The 13,943-nt window shown below is 39.2% G+C and overlaps 1 protein-coding gene across 6 annotated transcripts in view; it reads right to left on the bottom strand.

The window, feature by feature from the left end:
• Positions 1–13,943, bottom strand: part of DROSHA (drosha ribonuclease III) — a 119,464-nt gene that overhangs the window by 33,964 nt on the left and 71,557 nt on the right. For all 6 annotated transcript variants that reach the window (XM_055325124.1, XM_055325127.1, XM_055325128.1 and 3 more), the window contains 5 exons: positions 12,281–12,388; positions 11,617–11,755; positions 11,217–11,277; positions 1,559–1,618; positions 110–209 (listed from right to left, as the gene is read on the bottom strand). In XM_055325124.1, coding sequence (XP_055181099.1) covers positions 110–209; positions 1,559–1,618; positions 11,217–11,277; positions 11,617–11,755; positions 12,281–12,388 — 468 coding nt within the window. The remainder of the gene's footprint in view (positions 1–109; positions 210–1,558; positions 1,619–11,216; positions 11,278–11,616; positions 11,756–12,280; positions 12,389–13,943) is intronic.

Below are 13,943 nucleotides of genomic sequence, written 5' to 3' on the forward strand. Positions count from 1 at the left end.
TAAACTCCTAATACACCCTAAAGAGTTACTTATTCAAATGCAAAATTATGCGTGGACTGAAGAAGAAAATGTCAGACTTTACTACAAATGCGTCAGACATTTGACATACCTTTGCTAACATGGCAAGGTGTTGATTCTGAACAATGGCAGTCCGGTAAGTTGCTAATCCTCCTTCTTCTAGACTAGGAAACAAATAGTACAAATGGACACTGCAAAAAAAAAAAAAAAAGGCATATAAATAAATATGCATCCTCACAACATTCTGCCTGTATCTCCTCATCATAAAAATAAACCTGTACACAGTATCTGCACAACAGATACCAGCTGAATTGAACTAAACTGAAGGATTTGATTAAAAGTCTTTGAAAGTTAAATAGTAAGCACAGTAGATCTGAATATGCTAAAACCCGAACAGCACCATTCACTTCTATTTTCACATTTACTTCTGGTAGAAGACTTCTGTGACAAATCTATTGGCAACAAAGACCTGAGCAGTTGGTCACGTACTGCTAGGAGCAAAGCTATGTGGCACTCAGAAACTGGGCCTGGAAACAAATACCTTTGCCTGGGCTGTGTTACGAGTGGCCTCGGAAAAGAAGCCTGGGCCAGGCAGCAGTGGTGGCATGTCCTTTAGAGAGGGATAGGGACAGGCACAGAAACAGAACTGAGCAGCACATGTGGCTGGTTGTGCCCTAAGGATAAGTGAACTGAACTGGCTGATGAGGAAAAGTGTGGGGATTTGGAAGAAGGCCACATGCAAAGCCAATTTGGACCACAGCAGCAACTGCCTTCTCTAAATCTCACACCAGTTTTTAGGATCCACTGTTGATCAGGGCAGCTAAGCTTATTTAGTCCTATTGTGTCCAGTGAGGACAGGCTTGGAGAGCTACCTCTCTGCTTCATTTTGTCCCTCTGGGGAAAAGAAATGACCCAGAGAGAAAACAAATAGCTCAAGGCAGTTCCCAGAGAAGCATGTATTATCTCCCTTTAAAAGAGAAACTATGTGGGTATGGAAACAAACAGAAAATGCACTTTCCTACCCCTACCACCAAATTAAGGACATAAAAATACTTCTGGGGAGAAAACACGTGTAAATGTACACACACACAGGCACACATACATACACAACAAAATCTCGTAATTAAAATTACTTGTAAGTTTTACTTCCCTTGAGATAAGAAAGAGGGAGAAATAAATCAAAGACAAATCCTAGAAAATAAAATGACATTTTAAAATATCATCCCTTTCTCTACAAATTGAATATAAGCTCTGAAGCATCTAGACCAAGACAAGCTGATCTCCTGTGGCTGTGGCAACTTGAACATAAACTTGACAGGACAAAGACACTAGCCTTTCATCTTGTAATCTTGTGCATTACAGTGTCAGTGAGTACAAGTTATCAGGGCAAGAGCCAAGACGTGTGTCTTTCAAGCTCTACAGAAGGGATAAAATACATGGTGTTTCAATGCCTTATTTAGCTAATTATAAAGAAGGTAATATAGTAAACATGTTACCTATAAAATGCAATTCTTGGGGGACAGCAGAAAAACCTCCTTACCTTGTCAGAAATTCAACAACAGCATCACCTAGGAACTCCAACCTTTCATTGTGATTAATCCTGTAGAATTAAAAAGATCACTTAAAATAGGAAATATTTACATCCTGCCTTCTCTTCTCAAAGAAAAGACACATGAGAGTTAGTTCCTTTTATAATTGAAACATCCTACCATATTTCTCATAATGAAAAGCACTGACCACCATTTTAGCCAGGATATGAGGCACCTCCTGGGTAAGGGAGGTGGTTCAGGCCTTGCAACCTGGGGGCTTCCCTCCCCTCCAAAGCAGATTTAAAGCAAGGAGATATCACCCTAACAACTGTGAATCTTTCCACAGTGCTATCAGGTAGGTGAGAGAAAGGAGAATACATTCCTAAGGACTTAGAACTGAACAGTGAAAAATCCATTTGGTACGTTTTAAGAACAGCTTCTCAATGCCCAAACTCTAAACCTAACTTAGCTTCTGAAGTCCTTCAAAAGAAGCTAATCTACTTTTTCAAGTCCCAGTATCCACTGCTATCCTCCCACCTATGTTTTGGGCTCCTGCCCCAAGACTGAGTGGTACTCTGAAAAGGGCATCCGCGCTGAAGCTTTCCACCATCTTCCCTGGACACTGAGCCAAACGTATTCATGCCAAAAGGTCTAATGAAATGTTGCTTCTCTATGAATCCCTGCCCGACTCCTCTCATCAAAATTAATACTTCCTCCTAGGTACATATCACACTTTATTTATTTATTTTTAAAAGATTTTATTTATTCATTCATGAGACACACACACACACACAGAGAGAGAGAGAGAGAGAGAGAGAGAGAGAGAGAGAGGCAGAGACACAGGCAGAGGGAGAAGCAGGCTCCATGCAGGGAGCCCGACATGGGACACGATCCTGGGTCTCCAGGATCAGGCCCTGGGCTGAAGGTGGCGCTAAACTGCTGAGCCACCCAGGCTGCCCTCACACTTTATTTATACCTTCATCATATGATGAAGGCATATCTCACAGGCTAAGGTCCTCAGGTCCAAGTAGAAGGCTGAAATGACTTGAGAGGGTGATCCATAGAAGACCTCTCTCCACCTCTCAGTAAGTCCAGCACAGCCAGCCTCCCTCAGTGCTAAAATAGATCACTATCTCTGGTGGGGCAGAGATGTGATATGATCTGGTTTAGGTTTTTAAAAGGCCACCCTGGTTACTGTGCAAAGAATGCATGGAATGATGACAAGCACCGAGGAGGGGACTGTGGCTATTCGGTGAGATATGATGAAGGCTCAGGCTGGGGAGGTGATGGTGGAAGAGGGGAGAAAAGAAGTAATGAAGGTCAGTGCCTGGAGTTTGGCTTCCATAGCCGGATGAAAGGTGGTGCCATTTACTGGAAGGAGAAGACATCAAAGGGGAAAAGGTTTGGGCAGAAGCAGGACTTGCATTTTAGACCTGTTCACTTTGAAATGTCCATACAACAACCAGATGGAAAAATCTAGTATATATATTTATATATCCAGCATACATATTTATATAATATATATTTACAGGCAAGAACAAAGCTGGTAAAAAATCTTCAGGAGTGGTCAATGTTTAGACAGGATTTCAGGTAATGGAACTGGATGATACTACCTAGGGAGAAAACACAGCTGAGCCCTGAGAAAAGGACTGAGCCTTCCCAATTCCTTCCAGGACTGAGCCCAGGGAAGGGTCACACTTGAGGTCAAGCAGAAAGGAAACCAGCAAAGGAAGAGGATTGGCTTGGAGTGAGGGGAAGAAAAGGAGATAAAAGACAAGAGCAAGTGTGAAGAAAGAGACAGATTTGAGTAAGATGCAAAGACAGCCCTGATGCAGCAGCGCTGAGGACATTGTGGAGGCCCCCGGGGGCCAGTGGTGTGAAGGGGAAGACCCACCAGATTCTGGTTAGAGCAGGTTGCGATGTGACATGTGTCTGAAGCTGCACATGGGAAGAACCTGAGTGTCTGTTTTAGGGCCAGCAGTGGACGAACTATGGGGGACTGCAACAGGTGGAAACCAGAAAGGATGTGACAAAAGTGCCAGGGAAAGGAGAGCTCATCGAGTGAGCCCTTGGGACCTGAGCAAAGAAAGCAAGGGACAGGCCTGGGCCTGAGCAGGATCTCGTCTGACTCCAGGCGCTTCTTTAAATATCTCTGACACTGAGCCTCATCTTCTCTAAAAATTTAATAGCTGACTATCAAGTCCAAACCTGCCTGGTTTTCAAGGCCATTCTTTATCTAGTTCCACTGCAGTCACCCAATTCATCCACTTTCAACAGCAAGTCACAACTCTGAGTTGACCAATCTCTGCACTCCAGCAGACATGCCCGTTTCTCCCTTCTGTCACCTCTCCCAAATTCTGTTCATTCTTAAAGTCAGCTGGGGATCTGCCTTAACTCCCAGAGCTTCCAGGAACACTGGCCCACCCTCACTGCCTGCCCACACCCCTGTCCCCATATGACTGAAATGTTTATCACTCAATTTATTTCAAAATTATGTATTATCTTTTATTGTTCTCTGCTTCATGTGTGCCAGTTTAGTTTCCATATCTAAAGTCACCCTATAGTTGCAATATATGCGGAAAATAAAAAATATATTTATTTATAAATTAAATAACCCTTGGTTACCAAATCATCTACTTAGTAATTTGAGTTTAGTTTCATATTATTTCACATATCTCATAAGTTAATTTTTCCACCCTAACATTCCTCCACATTTTAGAATTTTAAAGGAGAAATAAACATAATAGGAGAAAACTAGACAGATCTGAGCAACAAAGATGTGATTCTGAATGCTCATGTCAATATATGGCCTTTATTTATAGAAAAAGGCATTCTGGAAAGCAGTTAATAGCCAGCAATGGAAAATGAAAAGAAAGAGTGAACCATTTATGGCTGTGGTGAAGAATTCATAAGCTACTAGCCACCCAGACGCCCTTGACTAACACTATATTTAAAAAATATGTCTTTTAGAAGCTATTCCATACTGCATGTTGCTTTTTGTCAAATACACCAGAACTCCAAAAGTGTCTGTCATCATTCTTGGAGAGTGCATCAAGGAACAGAGGCCCTAGTTAACATGGTAACATGTTAATCCCTCAGACTTCTTGCCAACTTAATTTCAAGAAACCTAATAAACTGGTGTCCTGAGAGATGGTGGGAAAAAAGAAAAGAAATGGTGAGTTTTTAAAAAGAAAGAAATTAGTATTACCCTGTTCTTTACAAGAAAATCTACTTGACATGGAAAGCCAGAAACTGCACCTGGGATGGGGACAAACCATATTTGGACTATCTTATGATTTTATTAAGAAATAAGACATCTTGTCAAAGAATAATAGCTGCTTTGAGTCATATACTATTTGAATGAAGTCATACTGGCCTAAGTTTCACTTTAATTTGTTTTATAAACTTTTAGGGAGACAAGAATTATGGCTAGGATTTTAATAACCACAAAGTTAGACTATTATTCAGTGTGTTAAAATACAAGGTCACAGTTCCAAACAGGTTTACTCAATAGTGAGTCTGCCACCCAATAAATAATTTGCCCATATCCAGCATATGTTTTTCTGTATCTACACTGTGACTAAACACTGGCAAGGAGCCACAAACAAAAATGGGGATTAAATACCACTTTAGTTTATTATTACACTGGACAATTCCTAATCCAATGGTTTATCTGGAAAAAAAGGACAGAGTGAGTTGCTAGTCACTGCTGAGTGTAGCAGCAAAGCTTTTGTTCCCTCTTCTATTGTTTCTACATTCTTTAATCACCCTCTTTATAAATACTAGCAAGCTCCAAGAGGAAATGTTTACTGAGCAATAAACACTCCATTTGTTTTTGAGAACTAAATCAACAAAAGCATTATGAAATCTAGATTAACTATAACATTTATATAGCACATTTGGTCTGAGTAATTCAAAGCACTTTATAAAACATAACAGTCTCCCTGTGATAGTAATTACTGTAAGGTGTCCTTGACTCCAGGGAAAACCATCTTGGGCCCAGTCTAAGGGTAACTGCTACAGAAAGGGTATGAACATTTTCTCACCTTTGCATTCCAGGCCTCAACCAGTGACAGGTGAAAAGTAAAGCTAGAAGGGGTGCTGGAGATCAGCTGAACCTTCCACCCAATTCAGGAACTCCTTCTATTCGTTACATCTACCTGTACACTTAGTAGGAGGAGAGGTCACAGAGCTACTATATCTGAGACCCACTGGAGCTAGGGATCCCAGTTTAAGCATCTCTGGAATTTAACCTGAAATATTTAGGCCAGCAAATCTACTTAGTGGAATTCACATATACTCAAGCATGTTTTATTGTCTTGAATTGAAGACACTTACGTACAACTGATAGAAACTTTGTGACTACCATTTCTTTAAACAGAGACATTTATAATAGTCCATATGTGTCTCTCTCTCTTTGTTCCAATAGATTCTTAAACATTATGTCTATCAATGACTCAACCAATCAAAAAACAAAACGAAACAAGGCAGCTCATTTTTCCATTACCAGTCTTCTAGTCCCTCTTTCCCAAAGGTCTTACTGATAATACATGGATTACTTGAATGCGACCAAAAGCCTAATCCTTTAGAGACCCTTCTGTGGTAACAATTCCTTGCAAATGGTATAAATTAAATATGATTATAAAACTGAGATTTATGTGATTAAATAGTAACATTTTAAAAAATTATGGGTGGTATATTCTTGCAAGATGGTATCACTAAAGTTAATTATTTTATAGTTTTGATAGATTTTTTTAAAAAAGATTTTATTTATTTATTTGACAGAGAGGAAAAAACAGAGCACAAGCAGGTGGAGCTGCAAGCAGAAGGAGACGGAGAAGCAGGCTCCCTGCTCAACAGGGAGCCTGACTTTGGGCTCCATCCCAGGATCCTGGGATCATGGCCTGAGCCAATGGCAGATGCTTACGATTGGGCCACCCAGGCGCCCCTGGCAGGTTTTTATTTATTTATCTGAAGACTTCATGCCTTTCTGCAAATCCTAGCTGGTGCCAAATCAGATTAAGTAAGATACTAACCTGCTATTTAAATAAACCTCTGCTGTTGGCTCTGACCATGACCCTTCTTAACATCCAAGTTTCCCTATTTCTAGGGAAAGGTAAACAATAACCTGAGATGAAAGTAATATCATGAATGGCATTCTTTCCTTTAATACTTATTTACTGAGCTTCTGCTCTGTAAATGGCAATATCTGCATAAAATAAAAGGAAATTTTAAAAAAAGAGAGAGAAAGCAAGAGTAGGATAATAAACCTTCAAAATGCTTATAGGAAAGAAAAATAAGGCCATTAAACAGGGTTCCAGGGCATTCCAGGGAAGAGCTGTACAATGCCTGTTGGCGTTGGAGGAAGTAAAAGAGTATGCCTGATTGCACAATCTGTGCCTCAGTCTTACTGGCGTGTAAGCATCACAGGGAAAGGAAAGATGTGCTCAGGAAAGCAGCCTGGGGCCAGGTCACGGTTGCTGGGTTCAGATGGGGATGTTCAGACTTATCCAGTAGATGAGACATCACTGAAAGCTTTCAAGCAGGTTACAGCTAACAACTAGAATCAAGTCTTCAGAAATAGCAAGATGACTTACTTGCAGAGGCATTGTGAGGGTAGAACTGGCAAAATGTGGTCACTAACCGCAGTGCAGGATGGGCAGGGCTGGGAGGAGTGGTTTCCAGAAGGACCAGGAAAAGAATTCGATCAAGAGCCCCTCCCCTCAATCCTCTCTCTTGCCTGCCTAGCTCCTCCACGTCCCCACTACCATGAGAAGCTCACTCTCTTTCCTTCCTTAAGCCTGAAGTTCTGAGCAAGCTGCTTGAGAAGAGATACAACCACTGACACTTGCAATTGGATAGTGTTTGCTTCAAAGATCTACAAACACTTCCAAGGAGCAGGGACAACTGCATTCCATTTTGTCATAGCAAAGAAGGGAGAGGGCAAATCATTTCAAGTGAACTCAATTATTGAAGTGCACAACATAAAACTGACCTATAATCCCTAAACAACCACCAGGGCTATCCTCAGCCCCACAGCAGACTCTGCATGTGTTGTTTTTGACCTTCAAGAAGTTATTTATGTTTGTAGCACTCTTATCTCACCTGAGGTAGTCACACCTCTTGGTGAGTGGGAGTTTTGTCTTACTTGCTTTAAATTCCTCTAAAATACCTACAAACTGCCTCGAACTCAAAAGGTACTAGATAAACATTCTGTTGAATCACATTTGTATGAAGATTCCTAAGTACGGCTCCCACAGCTGCACACAGCTGGGACTGACTGCCAGACAGCAGCAAACCACAGCAGATCTAGCCACCGGAGAAACGAGGAGGCTCTTCCTAAACAGAAACTTGGGCTCAACTCTGCCATCAGCAATTTTAAATCACGTACATACGTGGCAAGAGGCTCTCACCACAAGCAGCAAAGGACAAGAGATATTTGTTTATTCTCTATCATTTTCAACATGGTGAATTCAAAAATACAGCTTCTCAGATACAATTCCTTCTGCCACAGTGAGAAAGCCATTTCTTTGTGACAGAGCAAAAGGAAACCTAAATCAGGACATGTGAACAACACTATCAAAAGACAATTATATACCAACAACTAGGGCTGGGATAGATGAGACAAAGATAATTTAAGTTCATGCCTTCATCACTGAAAAGTACACGTGTAGGGCATGTGTAGCCTTGCTAACAGGGCTGCAGGAAACTCAGGGTTCCACTTATTAAAATACAGAACTGGTCATCTGGAGACTCTACAATATAGCAGGGTAAAATGAAATCATGGCCACACTATCCCTGAGGGTGTGATTAAGGGCTCTTTTAATTAGACAGTTCTTTTCTGATCTTAGACTCTCACAGAATACCATAGTAAGGCGTATGATCATCTTCAAACAGGAATTTTAAAGTTTCATCCTGCCTTTCTTTTTACCTCTTGATTGAAGAGGAAGATAGTATGGCCTATGATAATTTCAAAAGAGCAACTCAAGGCAAGCCAATTTAAAAAGAAAGTGACAGATGACAAAAAAAAAAGGTAGAAAAGGAAGCTATGCTGGCTATGGCTGGTCATTCTCTTGGCTGTGGAGGCCAGTTATGAGCTATAGCAACTGTCAACTCTGTCACTTCTAACCCTGCTCTACTCACCTTTAATCAATCTAACCCCTGGAACCCAAGAGGGACAAGCCTGGCTATTCAACTTCTCAACGGCTTGTTTGAAAAAGAAATCTGCCCTCAAGTGATCTCTACTGGCTTCCAGAATATAACCTGCTGTGTTTCACACACAGATAAGCCTCCTGAGAACGACATCAGAGCTTCATCAGCCATTAGGCATTTTGCTTTCCTTCAGTTTTCCATGGGTGTTAATGAGTTCAGACCCAGTCCACTTCCTTCCCAGATTCTTCAGTGGCTCAAGGCCACACAAAAATAAGAATATTAGTATATGAGGGTATCTCCAACCCATTATAGAAGGCCAGTGTTATCCTAATAGTAAAATCATACAAAACATCACAGAAAAGGAAAACTACAGACCAGTAAACTCTTACGAATATAGACACAAAAATCCCAACACAATACTAGCAGACTAAGTTCATAGCATATAAAAAGGATTATATGCCATACCAAGTGAGATGAATCCCAGAAAAGCAAGGTTGGTTCAACATCCAAAAATCAATGAACATAATATACCGTATGAGTAGAATAAACTGTAAAAAGCAGATGATCATCTCCATAGATGCCCCCCAGAAAAGCATTTAACAAAATTCCACACATTTTCATAATAAAAATATTCAGCAAACCAGGAACAGAAGGGAACTGCCTCAACCTGATAAAGGACATCTATGAAAAATCCACAGCTAATATCATTCTCAATGCGAAAGAATGCTTTCCCCTAAAAATTTTAGGAAGATGACAAAGATCTATTCTTCTATTCAGTATTATACTGGAAGCTCTAGCCAGGGCAACTATGTTAAGAGAATGAAATAAAAGGCATCCAGCCTGGAAAGGAAAAAGTAAAACTATCTCTATTTGTAGATGATATGATCACATACACAAACAATATCCTAAGAAATCCACTAAAAAATTATAAAACTATTAGAGCTAACAAAAGAGAAGTTTCATCAGAAACTTAGTATTAGGGATCCCTGGGTGGCGCAGTGGTTTGGCGCCTGCCTTTGGCCCAGGGCGCGATCCCGGAGACCCGGGATCGAATCCCACGTCGGGCTCCCGGTGCATGGAGCCTGCTTCTCTCTCTGCCTGTGTCTCTGCCTCTCTCTCTTTCTCTCTCTGTGACTATCATAAATAAAAAAAAAAAAAAAAAAAGAAACTTAGTATTAAAATGGCAATCATTCACAAACTGATTTGCAGATTGAACATAATCCCTATCAAAATCCCAGCTGGCTTCTTTGCAAAAACTGACAAACTAATCCAAAATTTCACATGGAAATGTAATGGATCCAAAATAGTCAAAATAATCTTGAAAAAAAAAATAAGCTGGAGATCTTGCATTTCTTATTTTCAAAACTTACTATAAAGCTGCAGTAATCAAGACAGAGTGGTACTACATAAAGACATACATACAGATCAGTGGAATAGAACTGACAGATATAATCTCCTCATATACACCATTAATTAATTTTCAAATAATCCTCATATACACCATTAATTAATTTCCAATAAGGTGCCAAGATAATGTAGTGGAAAATGACTAGACTTTTCAACAAATGATGCAGTCACAACTGGATATCTACAGCCAAAGAATGCAGTTGGACCCCTATACCACACCATAAACAAAAATTAACTCAAAAGAGACCAAATCTCTCAATGTAAGAGAAAAAAAACTATAGAACTCTTTAAAAAGATGTAAATCTCTTATGATTTTACATTAGGCAATGACTTCTTAGACATGACACCAATGGCACAAGCAACAACAAGATGTAATAGATAAACTGGACTTCATCAAAACTTTTCTGCTTTGAAGGATAGTTTCAAAAGAATGAAGAAATAATCCACAGAATGAAAAAAAAATTTTTGCAAATTTGTATCTGATAAGAAACTCGTATATAGAATATATAAAAATTGTTATAAATCAGTAATGTTAAAAAGTCACAAAGGACCACATATTCTATGATACCATATTGTATTTGGAATATATAATGATTATAAGTCAATAATTTTAAAAAGCCGGTCACAAAGGACCACGTATTGTATGATACCATTAATACAAAATGTTCAGAATAGGCAAATCCATAAAGACTGAAAGTAGAATAGTGGTTGCCGAGGCCTGGGCAGACTCAGGGGAAATGGAGAGTATGGGTTTCTTTTCAGGATGCTGAAAACATTCTAAAATTAAGTAGTGATCATGATCACACCATTTTGTGACCATTCTAAAAATCACTGAATTGCATACTTTATTTTTATTTTTTTAAAGACTTTATTTATTCATGAAAGTCATAGAGAGAGAGGTAGAGACTTAGGCAGAGAGAGAAGCAGGCTCCCTGCAATGAGCCCAATACAGGATTCATTCCAGGACCCCAGGATCATGATCTAAGCCTAAGGCAGAGGCTCAACCACTGAGCCACCCAGGTGTCCCTGAATTGTACACTTTAAACAGGTGACTTATATGGTATGTGAAAGATACCTCAATAAAGCTGTTATTAACAAAAGCTACTTTACCTTGAGGGAGTTGGGTCATCTTGGCCAAGGCGTGACATAATATTTATTAAGGTGTTAATTCCTATTTAAAAAATAAACAAGTGAATACTATTAGAAGCATTCTAGGACCATGATATGAAGAAAGAAAATTATCTATCTTACCCCATTTGACTTCAAAAGGCTTGATATTTGCATGTCTATAAGTCAACTTAGTTACTTAAAACACTTGATAGGAGCAAAAACTTTTCCTAGAAAACTCATTCATCCTTCTAATAATGCTCAAAGTAAATGCTGTTATGTATGGGTCAGAAAGCACTACACAATGAGAGCATGCAACAGTCACCAGGAAACTATTCCTGATGGGGATTTAATTTATAATAGGGAACACAAGCCAAAACACAAGAGTAGAATCCAAACATACCTTTTTTCCTCATGTGCATGTGATGAACTTTTCTATCTCCATATTTGGGCTGCCGAATTCCACAGTTAGATAAAGAATTCCTGGCATGATCAGGATTCATTCCAAAATTTAAGTGATGACTCGGATGAGTCATGGCCAGCTAAAATTTCAACAAAACAAATTTAGTCTTAAAAACTCAGCATAGAAGTGCCATCTTTATATCACCTCAAATAAAAGAGAAAAGAGATCTATCCAGTCGAAATTTTAAGCCCTGATCTTTCCATCTTATATTCTCCAGGGTCAAATTTCTAGAGCTCTGGTACAAGCCCTTTCTAAAAGGAAACCCCAAAATCACATTTCTGAAGGAGAATTAGAACAGTCATCATCTGGAAAGAAGAGCCTGACAGAACGGAAGACTGAAAGAAGAGATTCAGGTTTGACAGGCAAATTTTAGCTTTCATCTATTTCTTTAGGGACAGTGTCCAAAAAAAAAAAAAAAAAAAGAAAAAAAGTAAGAAAAAGTGTTTGGAAGTGGCAACCAGAGTGGAGTAATGAAGACAGCGATGTTTCTTCTAAACATCCTCATCATCTCCCTGAATGGAGAATCTCAATGCTCCATTTGTAACCTGCAAGGTGAATTACTTTATTTTGCTATTATGCGAGTGTACAGGAATGTAATTCTTACCTGTAACAGACAACGATCTTGGAAAGTATATCCTATCAACTTGTCTAGATGCATTAGGCATTGGTGGTAGCGGATATGATGGGTCAAAACAGGTAACATCATTGCATGCTAAGAAAAAAATTTCAATAAGTTTAACTTTATAAAAAACTTACTGCTTCATTTATTTTACAACAAACAAGAACCATTTTTCCTATTCCGGATTTCAACTGCCAAAGCCATGAAACAGTTTATTGGCCACATGGCATCCTTGCAAATTCCCTCTTGAGGGGTGGTGCATTATATTTGCTAAGAGTATAGTCTCTGGAATCACAATGCCTGCATCTGATTTCCTGCTGTCTCTCATTCATTGTGGGACTTGGCAGGGGAGTTATTTGAACTCTCTGTTTCCTCACCTACAGAATGGAGATAATCAGGATAGCCACTTTGGAGATGGGAAGGCAGTGGTTAAAAGGATTAAATGAGCGAATACAAAATACTGTTTAGTAGAAAGCCTTAGCACTCAAGTAGGAAAAGTCCTTCCTCATCAGTACTCAGTAGGGTAAGCTCAAGTAAGCCAGCAGAATTTCTGTGTCTCCTTGTGTATCTTTAATGCTAAGAGAATGGACCAGAACTCATAAATTCTGAAACTCTGTCAGGGTCAAGACACTTTTGGGAACTAAGGAAAATGACTCTTCCCCAGAAAAATGCCTATGTGCACAAACATACCAAAAATGTATGCAATTTTAATGGGTTCACAGACCCCTAAAAGCCCACCACTATCCTCTAAGTAAGAACTTCCTAGCCAGATGATCTCAAAAAGCCATTCTAGGTTTAATACTTAATGATCTAATATTTCAAGGACAATTTTTATAAAACCACCAATACGGTTAAATCACCTGAGGACATAGAACTTTTACTTTTGTTTCAATCACTTTTCATTCGACTAAAGATTCCTTCCTTATTGGGAGATAATTTCATAAAAAGCGTAGCCTTTTCTTTTCTTTTTTTAATAACACTTCCCTAGAACTCAAGAGAAAGGAGGAGTCATTCTTATTCATCAGAACCTAGAGGCTGGGCACAGCCCACAGAATGACCGACATGTGCTTTATATCATTTTAGTCTTTGAAGTGTTTTCAAATGGTATTGTTTAAAAATACATGAAAATGGATTTGCTTGAAACTGCAGAAATCAGTTTCCTGTATTAACTCAATAAGGAAAGATTAGTGCTCCCAAGTAGGAACTCCAATCAAAAGGAAGTCCTTCTTTCCAGTTCAAGTCAATAAATGCAGATTGAGCACCTCCTCGTCCAAGGTTTACTACAGTTATGGAAGAGAAAAAGGATAAAGGCACATTCTTTGCCTTCAAGGGCTTACCAGAGATGTGTCATTGTGATCTGAATTACTGGCATTTTGTCCACTTTGTTTTTATAAGTGATGCATTAAAATATACAGTAATACGTAAATAAAATGTGTGGCGAAAGGACAGTATCACTTTCCAGGCATTTAAATTGCAGAAAGCTCAACAGAGTTGATGCTTCTATTTCTACCTTTCTCAAGGGAGAAAGGTCATGAAGACTATACAATGCACTTATCTTTCTAAAGTATGAACTCAAACTGGTGAATCCTATATTTTTTTAATATCTCCACTGAGGGATGGATCATCATCTGTCAAGAAAATGACGCTC

This window comes from Nyctereutes procyonoides, unplaced genomic scaffold, assembly GCF_905146905.1.
Source record: "Nyctereutes procyonoides isolate TBG_1078 unplaced genomic scaffold, NYPRO_anot_genome, whole genome shotgun sequence".
Taxonomy (NCBI): domain Eukaryota; kingdom Metazoa; phylum Chordata; class Mammalia; order Carnivora; family Canidae; genus Nyctereutes; species Nyctereutes procyonoides.